At 39.0% G+C, this 22,118-nt stretch overlaps 1 protein-coding gene across 6 annotated transcripts in view; it reads left to right on the top strand.

The window, feature by feature from the left end:
• Positions 1–22,118, top strand: part of ERICH3 (glutamate rich 3) — a 107,363-nt gene that overhangs the window by 82,104 nt on the left and 3,141 nt on the right. For all 6 annotated transcript variants that reach the window (XM_043575286.1, XM_043575285.1, XM_043575283.1 and 3 more), the window contains 3 exons: positions 5,358–5,807; positions 15,816–15,941; positions 19,640–22,047. In XM_043575286.1, coding sequence (XP_043431221.1) covers positions 5,358–5,807; positions 15,816–15,941; positions 19,640–22,029 — 2,966 coding nt within the window. In that variant the 3' untranslated portion in view covers positions 22,030–22,047. The remainder of the gene's footprint in view (positions 1–5,357; positions 5,808–15,815; positions 15,942–19,639; positions 22,048–22,118) is intronic.

Genomic DNA, 22,118 nt, shown 5'->3' with positions numbered 1-22,118 from the left:
TATGTGTGGGTTTTTTGTTGGTTGGTTGGTTGGTTGGTTGGTTGGTTTTCTACATGATTAGTCAAACTTTAATTTTTCTGAATGACAAGAATTCCTCAATCCATATTCACTTTTTGATTGTTGAAGCAAGAAGGCATAGCTTTCAGGTGAATATTTAAATGCAGACTCATCTTTTAGTCCACATAAAATACTTTCCTATGAGGTATTTCTCTACAGTTTTGAATCTGCCTTGTACACAACAAAGGCATTATGAAGACACCCAGTAAAGTCTTGTGGAATATATGGCTGATGGAGTAGATTAATGATAAATATAAAAGGACTTAGGCAGGACAGTGTGACACAGGATTTGATTATATTCCTAGTATTTTAAGTATTCATTGCAGTGTTTTAAAAAGTGCAATTAAAGGTACATATGGAGAAACTTTTAAGTTTTGTTAAATTTTTTCTTCTCCCCCCAACAGAGTTCTATTTACCTATAGATATTTATTCTTACAAAGTAATGCATATATTTGTCTCATTGATGAATTGAGTAATGACTTATCAGTGTGAGGACATGTGGTCTCCCTTAAGACAAATAACTAGTGTTCATAGCTAGAATTTAATGACTTCTAGTTTTATTTTCTTAAGCATACGTTCATTCGATAATATTTATGAGTACAAAGCACTTGCCTAGTTAGGCATTATTGTATATGAAACTATTGACTAAATCACAGTATCTAATATAAAATATAAACAGTTTTATGAACTCGTGGGTATAATCAAGACAGAACTATTAGTGTGAGCAGGATGTATAAACTCATGTGTCGTGGCCAATTTGAAGACAGTAGGAACAGTGCCTATGCAGATTTTTCTGTGAACCCTCAGACTAAAGAATGAGAGAGAGAAGCAATTTGTATTAGAGTTCGAAAGAGTATTGGGTTCATTGGGTTGGGATGCATGGTATGTTACTGGGGTGATCTACATTATTAACTGAATTTACGTATTTGAGTTTATGCACTTTTTAAAGTGTCCATAGGGTTTCAAGCTAGTAAACCCAAAACAAAGTAGTTAAAATCAGGACACTAATGGAGAAAATGGTGAATTTGAACTATAATAGAACCATGTTCAGGGCAACTGGGTGGCTCAGTCAGTTAAGCATCTGACTTCAGCTCAGGTCATGATCTCGCAGTTTGTGGGTTTGAGCCCTGTGTCAGGCTCTGTGCTGACAGCTCAGAGCCTGGAGCCTGCTTCGGATTCTGTGTCTCCCTCTCCCTCTGTCCCTCTCCTTGGTCACACTCTGTCTTTCTGTCTCTCTTTCAAAAATAAATAAACATTAAAAATTAAAAAAAACATTCTATGCTAGAGGGTGAGGAAATGATTGAAAGCTAAGGTTGGGACTTAAAATTGGTTCAAAGCAAACAACATAGCTATTGATCATGGTGAGAGTATAACAGCAGCTTCTGAGAGAGCTATCCGTGGTCGTTGTAAAGAGAATGAATAAAGATCTGAGTGAACATGTGTGGTTGATCCATTGTGTCCTCACAAAAGGAAGCAGTGTCCGGCTAGAGTGTGTAGTCTCTGTGGAAGCAGGGACCTGGCCTGCCATTTTTTATTCTGGGTCCTTAAACCTTAACGCATTGCTTAACACGTAAGGGGTGCTCCATATGCATTTAATGAATGAATCTATGTAAGTGGGTAGAAAGGTAAACAACTCAGCGCCTCAGTTATGAGAGGGGAGAGCATAGCTCCTCATGAATTTGTGAGACTGGTGTTGACTGTGGATGTGTGAGTGTCGGCACCGTTGTTCACGTGTGTATTGACTTGGCTAGGCAGGCAGTATAAACAGTGGAAATTACTGTATATATATGTGTGTGTATATATATGTATATATATATATATACATATGTGCATATATATATATATATATATACACAGTGGCCAAAATGGAGAATGACCACTAGAGATATAAAAGGAGGACAGATTGAATTCCATGAGTTCAGATGTTTTGGAAAGAACTATTTTTTATTTGTTGTTCTAGGGTGCTGACAGTAGAGAGTTAGTTAAGAGAAGCAATAGTAGGTCCATGACAGTGGATGCTCTCTGTTTGAAGGCCTTTTGGCAAGAAGAGTGGTCTTGGTTTTACTATAGTGGGTCATTAAAAAAAATGTTTTGCAAAACCTGATACTTTATAGCTAATGGACATTGGGTATTATTTAACTTCTCTGGGCCTTACTTTCTAGATCTAGAAAAGAAGATAGCTATTCCATGGGATTAAGTGAGATGTTTGTTAAGTATTTACCTCATTTTTTGGTACACAGTAGGTGCATGACCATGATCAGGTTTTATTGTGTTTTTTTTTTCTAAGCAATTGGTAGCTGCAGTTACTATGCTTCATATAACACAGGGTGAAATCACAAGACAGAAATGTATTAAGCTATACTTAACATGGATGATTTCATAGAGGGGGAAAGACTAAAAGTCATAAAGAAATCATTATTCAATTTGATTATGTTAATTTTGTGTCATGTGATTTCTACAATGACTTACAGAGAGAAATAAGTAGAATTCGCCTCATGTTACAGGCAAGAAAACAGAAGCCTAGAGAGGTTAAGTGGAATAGCCAAAGTCAAAGCTAGTAAGCAGCTGAGTCATGATTGAAACACCAAGGTTTATTTTACAGGAGGACATGTTATTTTCTCTCAGTCTCATGTTGTGTGAAGTAGTAGTGATGCAGAAGAAGGAATAGTTATCAATGACATGAAAAGAGAAGACAGTGAAGGATGTGGAGACTGACTGAATAGGCAGAGTGGAAAGCGAGAGGTCCTGCTTATGATGTGGAATCATAGTACCACACATGCTGGCTTTGGCCAAAGATTTGGGCAACAAGTGCAGATCATTTCTTTACCGTAACACTAAGAGCAGATTCTTTCAGCATCAGTACCTGGAGGGAGCACCAGAGAGACAAATAGAATTGGGTGGGAGGCAGAGTTGCTTACTAACATGACTTCAAGCTAATTTTTTCCCTACTAATGACAAAAAAAAATTACATATGTTCCCTCAAAGTTCTTTTATGTAAAAAGTTCTTTTAGGCAAAAATTTCTATATAAAAATTTGCTTCATTTCTAAGACAATGAATAAAATTAGTGTTGAAAATCCCAGTCCATGGCCCTAAAACATTTTGAGCTTTTTTTTTTTTTTTTTTTTTTTTTTTTTAGGCAAAGTCTTGCCCCAGTGTCTGCATGAAAATGAGATAAAGGAATGAGACAGAAACTAAGTTGTACGGCAAGGTTAGAGAGAAATTGGAAAACTGAAATGAGTTTATATGGGAGGTCAGGTATCCTTGCCTCTTGAAGGTCATTCATTCTCCTGATCTCTCTTCTCTACGGGACTGGCTCAAAATGAGCCAGAGTGTGTTCCAGCCTTTTGAATTAAAGTAACACAATTAATAGAAGCTAAAGAAAGGTAGCTACTAAAGAAAAGTAGAGGAACGCTCATTTTTTTTATTATGTGAACAACTCTCAGAGCCAAAAGTCAGAGCCATTATATCAATATTAAGATGGTAGACATGAATATTTTTGGAAGTGCAGAACAAGTATAATATGGCCTTCTAGCTAATTGTGCAGTTAATGAAAGCTACTGATTGAACAACTAGCAAATAGGAGTTCTTTTCCTTTAAAAAAAAATGAGATGCTTTAGAGAGAGGGAGATCATACTCCCTAGAGTGTCTGAATTGGGACAAATAAGATAGAGAACAGTTGTCCTTGATCTGCTGTGCTCCCTACTGAGAGACGGTATATCCAGATTTTATAAAATGGAGATAAAGAAAGAGTGGTTCAAGTATGTGTTTCCTTGGAAAACAGTGGTCAACTGGCGCCTGTCAAGGTAGTTGGGAGATAAGAACAAATGGAATTGTGCTTAAGGGGTTGTGTTGCTTAAAGGCTTTTTAGAGTTTGTTTTTTTACCGCTGTGTAGCATCTCTCAAATCTTTGTGGAAACTCTGATAAGTCTCTGTGACTATACTTAAAATTCTAAGCCCTGTCACGGAGAGCCATTTGGGCTGGAGGGTGTGAAGGAGAAGGATAAGAGTAAAGACAGGTATTTCTTCCCTTAAAGTCTGCATCAGCTGCTAGAGCCATCTGTGTAGCTGCCAAGCAGAAATTAAAGAAACAGAGAAAAGAGTAAGGAGAACACAGAGAAAACAAGAAACCTAGGAAGCTTTTAAGTGTAGGATATTTCATTTGAAAATATATTCTGTAAAAAGCAATTATTAACACAGATCTGTTGATTAAAAACTCAAAAGCAAGTTTGTCTTTCTCTGGCCCACAGCATATGCCATGACTTTCAGGATGTGCATCTTCCTTACAGAGATTCAGTGTGTATGTTGCTTTCTTGGAGATTTTTGAAAGTGCTTTTGGGTAGTAAGCACATTTTGGGCTTCAGTTAGTTTCTAGACTGTGTATCTGTTGCATTACATCAGCATTACTGCCTAAGTCTCCTAGAATCCCTCTTACTGATTCCATGTGCACGTCTCCCAGCTCCTGCACTCTCTACCTTCTTCAGAGGATACTTCTTTAGAGGACAGCCCTGGGCCATGGAGCTGCTTCACCCACAGGTGCAAAGCGCCTGAAAGTGCCAAGGAGTTTACCTTCCCCTGGGGTGGCCAGTAGCCATGTCTGACTGGAGCAGAATATGAAAGCCCAACTCCTTCCTTAAGGGAGGAAAAATTCTAATATTCCTGTAAGAGTTTCTCCTGGAGCATATCCTTAATACATCACTTGCTCATGAATGCTGACTTTAGGGTCTGCTTTTCAGGGAACCTGAGATCAGACAACATCTCCTCCTACACACACACACACACACACACACACACAGAAGCATCACCTCAAAACATTTTTAAAGTGTCTTGGTAGTTTGCAAACACATAGATCTTTCTAGTACACCTTGCTAGCTGGATATGGTGGATGTTACAGTAGATACAAATTTAAATTTTACACACAGAGAATACTGTGGCTACCAAGGATGGTAATGAGATAAGTGCTCTTACTAAATAAATAAAAGATTAATCGGCTACTTCTACAATGAAATAGATACTTACAAATGTTTTCCAACAAAATGGCTTTCAATAAATAAATAAATAAATAAATAAATAAATAAATACAGTTGGTTTTCAGTTAGATGTGGTTTCCTATTGAAAACTTCTGGAGACTCACAGATTACATAGATTTTTATCTTGATAATTATGCACAACCTATGTGAAAAGGGTATCAAGTCTATTAACCTATATTAAAAATTTTTTAGTTTGATTGTTGCTAACATAATTCCCACAATTAAACCAATTGCTTAATGGAAAAACAATGATATCATAATTTTTTTTTTAGATATAAAACCTGCTTCATCGTCCTCATCCAGAAGTCACCCATGCTCTAGTTGCAGTGAAGATGAATCCACACTGGGGGATAGGGAAGCCCACACTGAGAACAGTCCAAACAAAAGTTCCAGAAGTTCATCTTTTCAGGAGTCGAGTGAAAATGATGAGGCAGGAAAATCCTGCCTTCCAATTGAGGATTCCCAAGAAGTTGAAATTGAAGACCAAGAAATAATGACAGCAGATGTAGAAACCAAGCCTTTGCCAATAGAGGAATGCTTGGAGAATGTTCTTGAAGAAGAAATGGAGAAAGGAACCCAAGTGATTGCAGAGGGCATATCTGAGAAGTCCAGGGAACATGTTTCCAAGGAAGAAAAAGAAAAGGATAGAAGTAATGTTTGGGAAGGAAGCACTGCTAAGGTGAAGGACAAAAAGGCAGGTCCCTATAGGGTGGAGAAAGGTGGTAAGTATGGCCATTGAGTTGACCTGCCATTGTTCCCATGCATGGAAGCTGATTTTGGTCATTGCATTCTGCCAAAGCTTGGGAAATACTATTGTGATAATGCCAGAGTCATTCAATTATTTTCTTATTTCTCTCTTCATCACATAATCATACATGTACACTCAGCTTGCTGTTTTTCTTCTATTGCGTTTTAAAAATTACTTGATAAACCTTATATAGCTTGTTTCCTATTTTCTGTAAATTCCTTCTTATGGTAATTCTTTTTCAAGAATCAAATAAAACACAATATGTGTCTGAAGGCAAGGGTATGTGTGGCTTTTTAGAGGTTATTTAATACTAGGAATACTATTTGTTCTTAGCTATATATGCATTTATATATATATATATATATATACACACACATATACATACACACACACACACACACACACACAGCTAACATTGGTAGGTACTTCCTATGTGCCAGTTCTAAACACTTACATATATTAACTCATCTACTCCCCGTAATAGCCCAATATCCCCATAGTTAGGTTCTATTATCATCATCTCTTTTTTCATAGGTGACAAAATTATGTCTCAGAGAGGTTAAATAACTTGTCAAGGATTATGCAACTAATAAGAAGCATTCCTAGGATTTGAATTCAAGCACAGTAGTTCCATATTTTAAAGATTGTCTATTGTATCTGTGCAATAGGAATTTAAATTTAGATAAAAATATGAAAATTTCATAGAAAACCCCTAACTGTACTTTGAGTTCTTCTCTGAAACTGAGTAACTTCCTGACCCAGGGGTTCCTGAGTGAGTATGCAGCATAGTTCCATCTGACATGGGAAGAGTGGAGAGTGTCCCACAGTAATCAGGTCCCAGGACGTTAGACATGTGGAAAGCTTGATGTCTTTCTCAACTTTAGTAGGACAGGTAAGGGACCAAGTTGTGTCCTGTGGACAGCTGGACCTGCCAGATATTTGGCTTTCACACAGATCCTGTGGCCTGTAATTCTCTCTGTTCCCTGCTCCCTCTCATCTGTAGTGGGCATTCTTCTTAATTCCAAGATAAAATCTGTGCTCATGTTTTAGTATTACTAGAATTCATCTGCTTAAAACTTATGAATACTTTTAATGTTTCTAACATTTATAGGACCCTAAAAGCTGTAATGAAACCACTGTGGCCTACATATAGGAATTGAAGATGTTGAATAGTTATCTTTCAATTCAATCATTATCATTAACTTTCTACTATGTGCAGGACACCATGGTCAATAAGAAATGTGTAATGTGAAACAGAGGGTACCTGCCATCAAATGCTAAGGGGAAATCTTGGCACGCCAATAATTAGACAAAGGTCAGTAAGTAGTCATTCGTAAAACCAGAGAAGGTACAAATGCTATGGCATTTCAAAAGAAGGGGAAAGTCCCATTTGGTTAAGTACACCTTGAACGTTTTTGTGAAGGATTCTTTTGAGGAAGGCTTTAAAAGTTAGGTATGATTATTAAGATGGAATGGAGGACAATAAAAACATTTCAGATGGTGTTATGTAGCAAATTTGAATAATTTTGGAGTGAACAACTTGACAAACTTCAACCCGCAAGCCAAATCTGGCCTACCACTTTTATTTTTTTCTTGTATTGTCAGTGAGCTAAGAATTTTTTTTTTAATTAATTTATTTATTTGTTTAAGTAATCTCTACACTCAACATTGGGGCTCAAACTCATGACCCCAAGATCAAGAGTTGCATGCTCCTCTGATTGAGCCAGCCAGATGCCCCTAACATTTTTAAATGGTTGGAAAAAATCAAAAGGATATTAATATGTAGTGACATAAAAATTCAATTCAATTCAAACTTCAGGTCAGAAAATAAAGTTTTACTGCGACAGAGCCATGCTCATTTGTTTGTTATTAATGCTGCTTTTGCATTGCAAGGGCAGAGTTAAATCATTGCTGCAGAGACCGTATAGCCCACAAAGCCCTAAGAATTCACTATCTGGCCCTAAATAGAAAAAGGTTGCCATCTTCTGCCCTGGGATTATAACACAGACCCCTGCGATTTTCAAAAGGACTTTTTCATATAAGAGTTAATATTCTTGTTAAAATAATTTGAAACCCTTTTATGAAATAATTCAAGTCTTCAATCTTGGATTTCATTGCTCATTTCTGGAGCATACCATGTATAATCTAGGAAATTTGTACGATTTGACAAGCTGCTGCTCAAAAAAGGTAAAGATGTTAAAGTTCATTAGTAACATTGATGCTATTATTACTTCTTTTACCTCCATTTCAGACAAATAGATTGTTTGCCTGGACTTGTGTACATAGACATCTTTTTGAGAAGTAAGATGCATATAATGCAGGCTGTATTTAGATGATGGATGGAATAGCAGAAACATTAGTCTAGGATTATGCCACTTGGAAGAAAGTGAGGTGGTTTATTTTTTTCCAGATGTGTGAAATGAAAAGTGTGTAGATTTATCTTAAATATTTTTCTTAAATATTATGAGAAGTGTGTACTCTTGATTTGATAACATCTATAATTCTAAAGCATTTTATTATCTTTTTATTTTTTTATTTTTATTTATTTTTTTATAAACTTTTTTTTAACGTTTTATTTATTTTTGAGACAGGGAGAGACAGAGCATGAACAGGGGAGGGTCAGAGAGAGGGAGACACAGAATCTGAAACAAGCTCCAGGCTCTGAGCTGTCAGCACAGAGCCCGACGCGGGGCTCGAACTCCGGACCGCTAGATCATGACCTGAGCCGAAGTCGGCCACTTAACCGACTGAGCCACCCAGGCGCCCCTGTTATCTTTTTATTAAGGCAGGTTCAACACTAGATGGCAAGGTTTGTGACTTTTTAAATCTTTCTTAGGCTTTAACACATGTACTAAGACTCTCTGTTAGTGTTTATTTTTTATTAATAGCTTATGAAATAATAGTTAGAAAATGGAGAAGAGCAGATTTTAAAAAATGACCCATAGATTTAGCACACACACAGGAATTACTTTCAACATTTGGTCAGTTTCTAAACTTTGGGTTTACAAATTTACGTTGTCATATTTTTTATAAAATGTTTTATCTTGATTTTTATTATTGTTATACCATAAGCATTTTTATGTCATTATGTAATCTTTACAAATATGTTTCATGTCTGTGTGTTATCCCGTTTTGTGGTTTTCATATAATTTAATCATTACCCGATTATTGATATTTATATTTTTCCTATTTTCACTATTGTTAATAGGACTTTAGTATCTTATTACCTAGGGTAATTTAAAGCCTATAGTTATTTTCTTAGGATAAGTTCCAAAAAGTGTAATTTCTGGATTACATTTTAAGGCTTTTGATAAAATGTGTTTTTTACAAAAGCCTGGTTGAAAAGTTTAAACAATATGGGACAGAGAAAATGAAAAGAAAATGAAATGAAAGCTAGTTTTCCTTTTCTCCCTCTATTCTTTCCCATGCGACAGAGTCATAACTGTGGAGAATATTTTTTTAGGTCTAATTCCAGAAAAATTTCTCTCTATACACATATATAAATGAATGTATGTATTACATATATACATATATTATTTTTACATACAGATGGAAATGATACATTTTGTTTTACAACTTGCTTTTTTTTCACTTAGTACTGTCTTCAACATCTTTTCATATCATTGCACATAACTGTATTTTACTCTTATCTACTATACATAGTATTCCATCGTAGTGCTTATTTTATAACTTTGCAAATTTTGTTGAAAATATGTTACCTTCTGTGCAAGAATGGGTAGATTTGTTCTATGACCCATCTTCCACAAAAGGACAAAATTTCTGGGTTATGGAGGTCCAGAGACAAAGATAATAAAGTAGGGTAGAAAATAAAACATTGATAGACTAAAAAAAAACAAAAACAAAAAACAGCCCAACAAAAAAACATGTAAAATGTTCAGAATGATGTAGAAGGATTAATACTATCAAAATTCAAGGATGCATAGATTATAACTCTTGGGCGCTGATGTTTTAAGTATATTCAAGGAAATGATACAATGAATTTGTAAATACTTAAAATAACAGATTAAGAGAAGTCATAAATAGTCTCAAAGACCCTTACATGAATAAACATTCTAAGAAAATTTCAGATAAAATAAACTGGGTCCTGATTTGCTTGATGCCAAGCAAAGAGGTTATGGCTAGTTCCTTTTTCTTAATTGAGCCTTCAGTTAGATGGCTCAGGGAGAGAGGGATGGAACCGAAGTTAATGCTTGAAGTGAAGGTCACACAGGTGACTATGCTGCAAAACACAGCTTATGTAAATTAGATTAGAAGGCGTGGTAAAGATTGAAATGTGTACTATTTTACTTAGATCTCTGATTAGAACCTTAGGTCAAAATGGGAGCTGAGGTAACGTGTAGAAGATTATCTCTCATATTTGTATGGTGCCAAATTAATCATTTTCAACCAGATTTAGAATAAAAACCGTGATTATGTTAAGAATAGGTCTGTGGGCTATAAAAATTACATTCAGTTAATGATGTTTGTAGTGTCCAAAGTAACACAACTTAATCTGAATTGTTTTTACCTAAAATCAAAGCAGTGGATAAAGTAGTAAAGTACTATATTCAGTGCCTACGTACCTTTCAGATTGATAACGTAAAGTGATATTTTCCTTCTATGTTATATCTCACATTATTAACTGGGCTTTGTCACCAACAAATCAGATGAATTGATATAAAAGATGTGTTATATGCAGTGAAGTGGGTAAAGTGAAAGATTATAATTGCTAGCTACAATGAGATAGTGTCCTTGGGAAGTAATTCAATATGATAGGGCACAGTGTTATTTTTATGTGTTATTTTTCTCTGTTATTTTCAGTTTAAGCTGTATTAATGCATTATGACACGATCTTTGTTTTATGTTGTAATGGCGGAACAATTAAGGCAGATTAATTTGTGAGGTTAATATAATTTATACATCACAAATATAAATAAAATATTAAGAATAGAGTACTGTAATATAAAGTAAAATATATATATTTATATGTAAATGGGAAGATGTCATAGTGCTTGGCTAGGAAATATAAACCTAAATAATGTTATGGCTAAAGTAATATTCAGTTTGATCATCATGCAGGCAAGTTAGATGGTCCTGATGAGAGAACAAGACAATCATGTGTTATGATTTGCAGTCCAAATACCATTTCTGGATGAATTGTGAAAGCACACAGTTATTTGTTCCAATAGATTTCGTCTGCCAATAAATATGTTTTGGTTATCTGCTTTATGCCACACTGTTCTTGTTGTGAACATCATCAAGTCCCTGCCTGTATCGGAGTTTATGTTGTAGTGAGAGATATACCTGAGAAGTAAAAAATTAACAAGTAATGAGGTATCCTGGACTAAGTGTAGAAGAAAAATAAATCAGGGGAAGAGGGCAGAGTAATGGTTTGAGAAAGGGGTGGTCATCTGAAGAAAGAGCACAGGAAGCAGAGGGAATAACAAATTGAAACTCTAAATATGGGGAGCATAGTTGCTGAGTGAAGGGTCTGGAAAGGAGGCTGGTGTGACAGGATCAGAATGGGAGAGACAGAAAGTGGGGGAAGATGATGGGGGTAAGGTGGGGGGCAGGAACTTGTATGCCAAAGGGAGGATTTTATTCTGAGATAGGAAACCACTGGAAAAGTCTTAGCATACAGATGCCATGATCTGGAAGTTTTAGAAAGATTATTCTAGCTACTGTGTGGAAGACAGACTTTAGCTCTCTGCAGCTGTTATCTCCGAACAGCTGTGGTCTTGAGTTTGTAATTAATCCTGGGTTTGTGTGGGCCATGTTTCAATGCCGGAGGTAACACAGGAGCATCTTTACTGTGTAGGTAGATGGTGTTAGTCATGAAGTTTGTCATGGTGACTAGCTGGAAACGTAATTGATTGGCCACACAAAGAACGATTGAAACACACGGATGGTATTCAAGGTGACCCGGAACTTGGGATAAACTTGGATATGTCTTCACTTTGCCTTTATGAACTTCATACCTTCTTAAAATTAAGATGAGAAGTTCTTAGCAAAACTTTCTCCTGCTACTGAAAGGTTCAGGATTATTAGCATTTTTTCAGATGGGATCAGTTTATTTTGTTTCAAAACAAGCAGAGAAGAAGGAATGTATTTAGAAAGCTTGCCTACTAATAGTGAAAACTCTATTTTTGTCACCACTTTTCAATTACAAAATTATCAAATATAGAAATAATTGGAGGAGATTGTGGCATTGTTGGCAAAGCATGGGGACATATGGCCTTTCATCATTACAGGTGAAGTTGTTAGTTTTGATACCTCATTTTTTGAAGAACATATAAAAAACATGTATCAAAGCTTCTAAAAATATGCTCTTTGAGCCAGCAATTCCAATTCCAAGAATTTGCCTTAAGGGAATAGTCAGAAAAAAATACAAAAATGATTATAAGTGGTATTTAAAATAGCTTTCTAATCACATGCACACACATACGCACAAATAGAAATAACTCAAAATTTAACAGCAGGCAGTTGGTTAACCAATTTTTTTAAATGTTTTATTTATTTTTGAGAGAGAGAGAGACAGAGAGACAGAATGAGCTGGGGAGGGGCAGAGAGAGGGAGACAGAATTTGCAGCAGGCTCCAGGCTCTGAGCTATCAGCACAGAGCCCGATGCTCGAGCCCACGGGGCTCGAACTCGTGAACCACTAGATCATGACCTGAGCTGAAGTCGCCGCTTAAACAGCGTAGCCACCGAGGCACCCCTGGTTAGCCAAATTTTAGTAAAAACTTATTAGAACATTCTATGCAGTTACTGAAGAATCTTTTTTTATTTGATGATATGTGGAAATAATCACAATAAATTGGTAAATGAATAAAATGTGGTAAAAATGCTATCTATACTAAGAGGAGGCTAAAAAAATACATAGATTCACCCATATGTTAACTAGTAGTTCTGAATGGTGAAACTAGGATATTTTTTTAATGTCTTATTTATTTTCGAAAGAGAGAGAGAGAGAGAGAGAGAGAGAGAATGAGTGGGGGAGGGGCAGAGAGAGACAAAGACACAGAACCCACTCTTTTTAATCCACCTAAAAAAATTTTTTAATGTTTATTCATTCTTGAGAGGGAGAGACAGAGCGTGAGCAGGTGAGGGGCAGAGAGAGAGGGAGACGCAGAATCTGAAGCAGGTTCCAGGCTCTGAGCTGTCAGCACAGAGTGCAATGCAAGGCTCGAACTCACAAACTGCGAGATCATGACCTGAGTGGAAGTCAGATGCTTAACTGACTGAGCCACACAGGCGCCCCTTTTTTTTTCTTTTTGGTACTTTATAGTCTTTTAAGGTTTTAGGTAAGAATATTTCCCTAGTTAAGGAAAGTATTGTATATATTATTTTAAAATGTTTTCATAATGAAAAAGCTCACATTATCAGATAATATTTTGGTATTTAAAAAACATCTTAAAATATTCTACATCATTTGAGTGGAAAAGGTGCTTTTCTAAGAAATTCTCTGTGAAAGCCTCTTCTATTTTGCTATGAAGGCTATGAGAACTGACAGTTGCCTTTGCTTTTAATGGTCATCTTTAGAGAGAGGGAAGGAGAGGAGCCTCGGGGGGTGAAGAGCTAAGTAGTTAAGGACACAAAGTGATGTGTCACATTGCTGGTGCCAGGGATCAGCATGCACAGTCCTTTCCTCTGTGTAGAAACCCTCAAGGTTAGACCCTGGACAAGTTCTTGCTTTTAAGTTTCAGTTTCAGAACATCTGAGGAAAAAATGACCAAGTGAGGCCTTTTCTGGTCTCATACCTAATAAGTCCTTGATGCTCAGGCCAGGGTCCCATTCTTGCTAAATCTGAAGCAGGCATCACCTAACTATACATCTACTTCCAAAAGCCTTCTCATCTACTTCCAAAGCCTAACCCTCCAGGGGCAAGCCAGCAGACGTGGCCAGGTGCTGATGACAGTCCTGAGACAGAGTGACTACATGCTTCACTGTCCATTCTGAGTGAGTTGTCATTTCCACATTATGCTAATACCTTTTGGCTTCTTAGAATAGTCTTTGGTTCAATAGTTGTTAATTGTGTATTTTAATCATTGTTTATTATTATTATTATTGTAAACCATATTTCTTTAAAAATTTTTATTGAGGTATAATTGATGCGCATTATATTATTTTAGGTGTACAACCTAATGACTCCATATTTATATAATAAACCATATTCTTTTATAGTCTACAGGTTACTTAGAAAAAAACCCAGATGTCTCATTGGCTCTGATGAAACAAAGCTTCAAGCAATTGCTATGAAATCAGACTTGCTCCCATCCTCCTGTCCCACTGTCTTTGGGATTTCTATTTAAGAAATCAGCCAAGCAAATTTATACACCAGGACATAAAACACTGCTTATTTAAACTCATTAGTTATATACTGTTAACATTATTATAGTGGGCAAGATGATATTTAGCTTATATGTACTATGTTCCTAAAATAAAGATTGACTTGATAACAAACCCAACTATAATCTAATTGTCATGAGTTGATGTCATCTCTAAACTATATTGTTGTAAAAAACTTTTTTATTTGGCATACTGGATGAATGAGGAAAATTGATGTTCAAAAAATTTTTAAACAGAATACATATTTGAACTATTTGATGCACCTATTTTCACTTTCATGCTTGTTCTCTTAAGATTAATAAAGTTAAGTCATTCCATTTTTCCCCCCAAAAGCCACATGACACAGACATTTCATTATTTGCTTCCAAACACAGATGGATCAGTAAGTAACTACCCCTTAGCAATTCACCTTAAGGTGAGCAAGAGACCACATTCTAATTCTGTTCTTGAAGTATAGTCTTTGGGTCAATTGAATCAGAATACGTAAGAGGAAAGAAAGAGAAAAAGTAAGAAAGAAAAGAGGGAAGGAAAGGAGAGAGGAAGGGAGGGAGGGGGAGAAAGAGAGAAATATAGATATAGAGGGAGGGAGGAGGGGAGGAGGGGAGAGAAGAAGGAAAGGGTATTTTGGAGATATTATCTGGGAGGGTAGATCTAGGTCTAGTGTTATTCCAGTGAGCTTTAATTAACCAGAAGGTGGCATAATGGTAGATGTCAGGGATTTAGGAACATGGATCATCAGATGATAGGCAAGGGATGTAGACAGGAACATGTCAGAAGCTAAAGACAATTGATATTACAGTGTTGCCTAGAATCCTACCAGATTGGGTGGTTATACTTATAACAGACATGCTCATCAACATCATAGCTATTATTTATTAAATGCTTAGGCACCTGCTAATAAGTGAAAGATAAGCATGCTCTACATATATTACTTTTTAAATCCTTCCATTAACCACGGAGTAGGTATCTTTTTTGACAGATGGGTAAACTGAGGCTTAGGCTTAAGTCAAAGAACTTACCGAAGGTAACACAGTTAGTATGGAATATGGGACTTGAACTTAGGTTATTGTGTTTCTGAAGTTCCATGACTAGTAATCAGCTGCAGATAACAGGAATTTCTACAACAGCGTTTGTTGTCAAATATATAGGAATCATGCAATAGCCTTTTTTGCTCTGTCCACATGGAGCGAGTATCGGGGTCAAATCACCAAAATCTAATGGATGAAATGTTCATAGTATAGTCAGCTCTGGTAGTTTCAGCAATTTCAAAGAGCAGTGATGATTGGTGTTACAAAAGCCATAACACGTATTTCTAGAAAGGAAAAGGCAACTAAACCTCTTTTTAAATCTTTTCATTGCATGTGCATTTGCCAAATCTGTCACTGCTTCTGGCTATTGTCTTTTTTGTCTGAAGTACTTCTTTGCATGGATTTCTGTACTTCGTGATCTTCCATTGTGCTTTTGAAATTACGGCTTGGAAGCTATTTAATCTTAATAGATCTTAAAAACAAGGTCACATTTTAATGTGAATGCTTTAAAATCAACCCCACTTGTTGAAATGGTATGAAATAGCTCAGCAATGTTCCCATGACCTGTTTTTATGCCTTTTGATATCTCATGTGATCTCCAATCAGTTGGGCAGATTGTAGCAGAAGCTGTGGAACCTGGCTGCCACTGTCACTCTGACACTGAGCCTGGTGTTAGCGGCACAGACGAGGAGGAGAAGCACTGGAGGAAGCCAGAGATTGACACAGGTGCAGGTAAGGGCACATCATTACCTAGGAAAGACCTTTAGAAATCCTCTGCAAGACAGCCTCGTTTCCATCTTTCATCTTCCGACCCTTGCTTCCTCCTTCTTCCACCTTTATTTTCTTTTCAACTAATGAATTTGATGGCAGGAGGTGGTTGAGAGGCCTTAGGGGAGCTTTAAAGCTGACATCAGATATGAAGGTTATTATTCTTTTTTGAATGCATTGGTGCCTAGCTTGGAGGGAAAAAAGACTTTAGATTATAAAACAAAATATTGGTAGGGATTTTCAGATCAGTCTTATTTCGTAGTCGGCCTCCCAGTCAGTTGACTAGAGAGGAAGATTTGCCTAACTGACCCACTGGAGACCCGGAGAGCCAAGGCACATTTCATAATGGTTTATTTGAACTCCTTATTTTTTAAAATTGGGGAAGAATTTGTTGCCATCAGCATATGACTTGGCTCTTGGTGGTGAGTATTCCAGCTGCAAGATTTCCAATTAGAGTGACTCAACACACCATGACTCCTATGCATTGGGGCAAACATCCCATGTCCTTGAAATCAGGTTTCCCCATATTTAGTAGCAGGCTTTTTAAAACCACCCTGATTTGAATTTATGTATGTATATATAGGGGGAGGGGTTATTCATTTCATTCATCCTATGGTCACATTACCCCCACTTCTAATTTTTGAATATTTCTTTTTGAGAGAGAGAGAGAGAGAGAGAGAGAGAGAGAGAGAGAGAGCATGAGCAGGGGAGGGGCAGAGAGAGAGGGAGACACAGAATCCAAAGCAGGCTTCAGGCTCTGAGCTGTCAGCACAGAGCCTGATGCGGGGCTCGAACTCACGAGCCGTGAGATCATGACCTGAGCCCAAGTCAGACGCTCAACCGACTGAGCCACCCAGGCGCCCTCCCTCCCTCCTCCCCCCCCCCACTTCTAATTTTTAATGACAGTCATTAAGCACTGTGAGGTTATTTGAGATTTTACCCCATTTTCAAGCAAACAAGTTTGCCAGCCATGGTTTCATGGTGCTAGCAGAAGACACAAGTCTCCTGGGTCAGAGAAAAAGGACATTATTACTCACAATAAATGGTAGCAAGGATATTTGCACATATGCCAGTTCCCTGAGCTCCAGTTCCCCCTGAGTAATGTGGGGAGGGCCAGTGATGCTTGAACATGCAGCAGACAAGTTATAGGAGAAGGAGCCCGAGGGCTTAGAGAATTCAAATCCTTTGTGGTGGGCATTCCACCAGAGGTGTTCCAATGTGCTCACAGACATTCTGCAAGGCGGACCTGGCAGTTGTTCTTGATCAACTCTGATTCAAGCAAGAAAATTTGGTTTATTGTAAGCAGTGGAAGAGGAGTGTGGAAGACTCGGCAGGGCTTCCTGTGTGCCAGAAACTATGCTAAGCATTTTACAGTTTACTATCACAAGGATTCTGTGAGTCAAGCATTTCTATTCCCATTTTATGGATAGAAGAATGAAGGCTTAGAGAGGTATTGTTTCCTAAGTTCACACACATAGAAGTGGCAGAGCTGATGTTCTCGTCCAGATCTATCTGACCCTGAAGTCCACACTCATTCCACTAAATCACATTGCCTCTGTTTATGAATATTGCTTGCTCTCTTATATTCCTTTTCCCCCAAAAGTCCATGATGTTACTATCCAAAAACATGTCATGTTTTCATACTGATACTTCTTAGAAGGATTTCAATTACTTTCTCTCTCTTACCTCAGGAATGTCATGTCTGACTCCCCCGTGGTGTTCGTGTTCATATAATAGCTCAGCTGGATGCCATTAGCCCTTTCTCTCCCAGAATTTAGGCACAGTATATTATTATATGGTGGCTAGGCACTTTTATTCCCCCATTTTCCTTAATGTTCTTTAATTAATCCATAAATTTAAAGGCTAGCTTAGCAAAACAGAGAATTTTATTTAAATGTTTTTCATAACTGACTTATTAATATACTTTCATGCAAGAATTTGAATAGCAACAAATATACTATTAAAGAGACTTGACACACTTTGTTTTTATTTAATTTTTTTAAATCCAGTAACAATCTATAATGAGATACAATGGACCAATGAAATGAAATATGAATAATGAAATAAAATTCAGGTGAATTGGCTACATGTTCTCTGAATGAACATTTGGCTCTACATTTCCCTCTGGCAGCTTTTAGGTACAATTTAGTAAATAACTGCTGTGACATGCTGAGGACCACCTATAAAAGTCAGCACCAACCCTACTAACAGGCCTGAAATTTCTGTTACTCCTTTGAAAGAAGACATCAAAAGTTACCTTCCAAATATATTTTTAAGGGGAATGTAATATCAGCTATCACTGCCTTACTTCAAAATGGCTTATTGTAATAGCTGCAAGAGACCAAGGAAATGCCACAAAGGACAGCTGTGTTTTGTGTTAGGAAATGGAATGGTAAGACAGTCCTGAATGGGGTATCAGAATAGGGAAGAAGATCAGGGCTTTAGGTTTCTGGAAGATTGTTGGCAGTGGGGTGGGGGGTGGAGGGGTGGGGATTAGATGGCTAACCAAAAAGCCAAGCAATAAAAAATATGAGGAAGACACATTTGCCCACTTTATAAGTTTATATAATTTGGAGGTTGACACACTGGTGTGATAACCTATAGTATCTAGTCCAGGGGCCTCTATAAATGAAAAAGATTAGATTGATGGCGAAATTATTAAGATGACCATTTTAGAAATTCTTATCTCCCTAAGTATTATTCTACAGATGAAAAATTTAAATGCTTTGGGTATTTGGCACGGCATACCTTTATTTATTTTGCGTGGGTCATTTCAACAGAAATGCATGTATTTGTTAAATAGTAAGAAATGTATTTGAAGGTTTTAAGAAACATACTGAATTTACATTTATTGAAGTATGATGGCTAGTACACCCAGATTTGCCAGGGAATTATGGATGAGAACTTATGAAATAACTTCAAGAAGGTTATTTATGTTGAAATTTGTCCCAGACTACAAAGTCCTGTCTTGTTCTGTGATCCTGTTTTGCCAAAGGCAAATCAGTTTCTGAACTTAGATGGGAGGTATCCTGACCTATAATACAAATTGGTGTCTTTAGTAAAAAGTCTTACCTTGAGCTATAAAGTTATTTGATGACTAAATCTAGATATAGTAGCTTTAAAATGTGGGAGTAATGTGTGGGATAATAATCAGCTCACACTGTATTTTTGTGATTGTGTTGCCGAATGCCCACACGAGTACAAGAAACACAGGCCGAGGACAGGCATATTATGATGCTATAGGGAACAATGATTTCTAAGAAGTGAAATACTATTTTTCTTATTGTGTATTTTTCTGCAAGTCCTAATATTTCAAATGAAAGTAGGAGGTGTGTGTGTGTGTGCAGGGGTATGTGTGTGCATGAGAGACTACTGTAAGATATGGGGGCTTTGTTTGTTTTTAACATTTCTGATATTCAATTTTCCTTTAATATCAATGTGTCCATTAAATTGATAGCACTTCTTTTCATCACGAAGAGCCATTATTTAACCATGGTGCATGATGTAGTCGATGGCATCCTAGAATCGAAATGTTTTATATATATCAGTGGCTCCTTGATATTATATATATATATATATATATCTCATGTATGATTATACAGAATCTCTCTTCCCTGTGCACTTTGATTAAAGCAACCTTGCTTTCTAACCTTATTTTGCAGCACTGAATAGGAATTTTGTGTTGGAGGAAAGGGTACCACTCAACTCAAACAAGGAATCCAATCAAGTTGCATCGGAAGTTGACACACTGGAGAAGAAAGAGGCAGTGGAGGAAGCTGAACTTGCCCAGCACAGGGATGTGGACACAATAGAAGGGAAAGGGGATGCAGCACGGTGGGGAACAGCTGGGGTTAATGAGGTTCCCTTGGGGGAGTGGAAGCCAACAGCAGAGCAGCCAGCCTTAGTAGAAGAGTTTACAGAGGAAAGAGGGATCCCTCGGGGCGTAACTCATGGGGCTGAGGCAGAAGCAGAAGGGGATAAGAGGCTGGGTAAAGAGGAGGTAGGCCCCAGGGGGAAAGAAGCAGCCAGAGCCTCTGGAGGTCTGCATGAAGGTCAGGATGAGGCTCCTGAAGGGGGGGCCTTGCTGCCTACAGTGCTAGAGACAGAGAAGGTGGCTGCTGAGGAGGAGCAGGGCTCGGAGAAGACAGTGTTTGCAAGCCAGGCAGCAGCTGTGAACTTAGAGTGTGTGCAGGAGGCAGCAGCCCCGAGGGAGGCAGTGACAATGGAAATGAGAGAGGCTGAGAGAGGGGAGGCCGTGAGTGAGGCAGGGCCTGAAAAGTCTGATGTGATGAACAGTGAAGAGGAAGCATCTACAGAGGTAGAGGACCTGGGAGCCATGGAAGATGCTGCATCTGAGAGAGAGGATGGTTCAGAAGAGACAGTGCTTGGGGGAGAAGAACCAGCCAAAGAAAGGAAGGTAGTTATGGGAAGGCAGACACCCTTGAGCTCCTCAACTTCTGAGAAGGCTGAGGCTCCCCGGATGGGAGTTGTGGAGGACAGCCTGGAAGAGCTTTGTCAGGAAGATGCTGAAAGGGAGGAGGTTGAGACTGAGCCAGAATCTAATAAAGAAGATGACAGGAAAGAAATGTTACCCAAGGAATTAGGTGTAGCAAAAGACAAGAGGAAAATTGAGAGGCCAGAGGAACCTCTGGAGGAAACTGAATCTGAGAGCAGAGAGGTGAGGAGGGCAAATGCACATCAGGGTGAAGACATTTTAGAAGAAGAGCAAAACTTTAAAGGGGAAGAGCAGGGAACCGCGAAGGAAGTGACACATGAGGAAGAGACACAAGTCCCCCCAGTTGAAATGGAGTGTGATGCTGAGGGTGAGGCACCCATGGGGGCATCTGAATCACTTGGAGACACAGGGCTGCAAGGAGGAGATTCACTGAGAGAGACAGAGGTGACCATGTTTGAAGCGGCACCGGCAGATGAAAAGTCACTGGAAGACACAACAGCTCTGAGGAGAGAGGAAGGAGGGGAAAGACTGAGGGAAGCCCAGGACCCAGAGCCCAAAGACAGAGCAGAGCTGCTCCCCCAGGAGGACGGGGCTCCCTCAGGGCAGAACCAGGGGCCAGGCCCTGAAGGGGAGGGGGTGTTAGGAGCTCCTGAAACTGAGCTAGCGGGAAAGGGGCAGGTGCCCCATGTGATGACCACAGCTACAGGTGAGGCCCAGGAGTGTGCAGCCAAAGATCAAGATAGCCTGGCAGGATTGGAAGGCGGGGATAAGGAAGGGCCCGTGCAGGGGCAGCAAGGAGCCGGGGTCACAGTGATGACCCAAGGTGTTTCTGAGGAAGACTGCATGAAGGCAGAAAAGCTGAGTGAAGAAGCTACGGGTGGGGACCCAGAAGAGGAGGCTAATGAAGAGTGCCCCCTGGGGACAGGAGTGATGGCCAATGGGGACACAGACGGGGCTGGGAGTTTGCAAGGGGGAGTGGCGGTCACTGATGAAGATCTCCACCCAAGGGAAGCGGCAGGAACGGCCACCGAGGAGAAGAGGGAGGTGTTGGCAGATGTGAAGACGGCTGAGGGGAAAACAGAGGCAAATAAAGCCTCCTCCTTGTCAGATGTTGCTGGCAAGGGGCCTTGGCACGAAGTGGATGACTTACCGGGGAAAATGGCAGCTGCAGAGAAGGTGGAAGTGGTAGAGGAAACAGCGCTGGGCAGGGGGGAGGTGGCGGCGGTGGAGATGGTGACAGGGACCTGGGTGGGGGTTCCACGAGACCCTTCGGATCCCGGAGGGAAGGCCCCACAGCTAGGGCAGGATCCAGAGGGCGGGGGACTTGATCCCACGCAGGGAGTGGAGTCGGTGGGCACGGAGGGAGGCCTGGAGGGCTGTGCCAGGGAGCAGGAGTTGGGTGCAGCTAAGGAATTCAGCCTGAGAATGTCCCCAGGGAGGGAGTCAGAGCCTGGGAGAGAGAGTCTACAGGGGGTGGAAACACTCCCTGCAAAGCCTGATTGCCCTGAAACCCAAGAGAAGCAAGCAGTTTACAGTGCAGAGAGAGAAAGAGAAAGTGAGAACGCAGATGTCTCCCTGAGCAACATGAAGGCCTAAGAGACTTTGTGGCAGAAGGTGAGTTTAAGCCTGCTCTGTTCGGACTAAACAGATACCCCACCTGAGGTCCCCTGCTCTCCCCGCGGGCT

This window comes from Prionailurus bengalensis, chromosome C1, assembly GCF_016509475.1.
Source record: "Prionailurus bengalensis isolate Pbe53 chromosome C1, Fcat_Pben_1.1_paternal_pri, whole genome shotgun sequence".
Lineage (NCBI taxonomy): Eukaryota > Metazoa > Chordata > Mammalia > Carnivora > Felidae > Prionailurus > Prionailurus bengalensis.
Note: the sequence above shows the minus strand (reverse complement) of the source record. Positions and strands in the feature narration are given on the sequence as shown.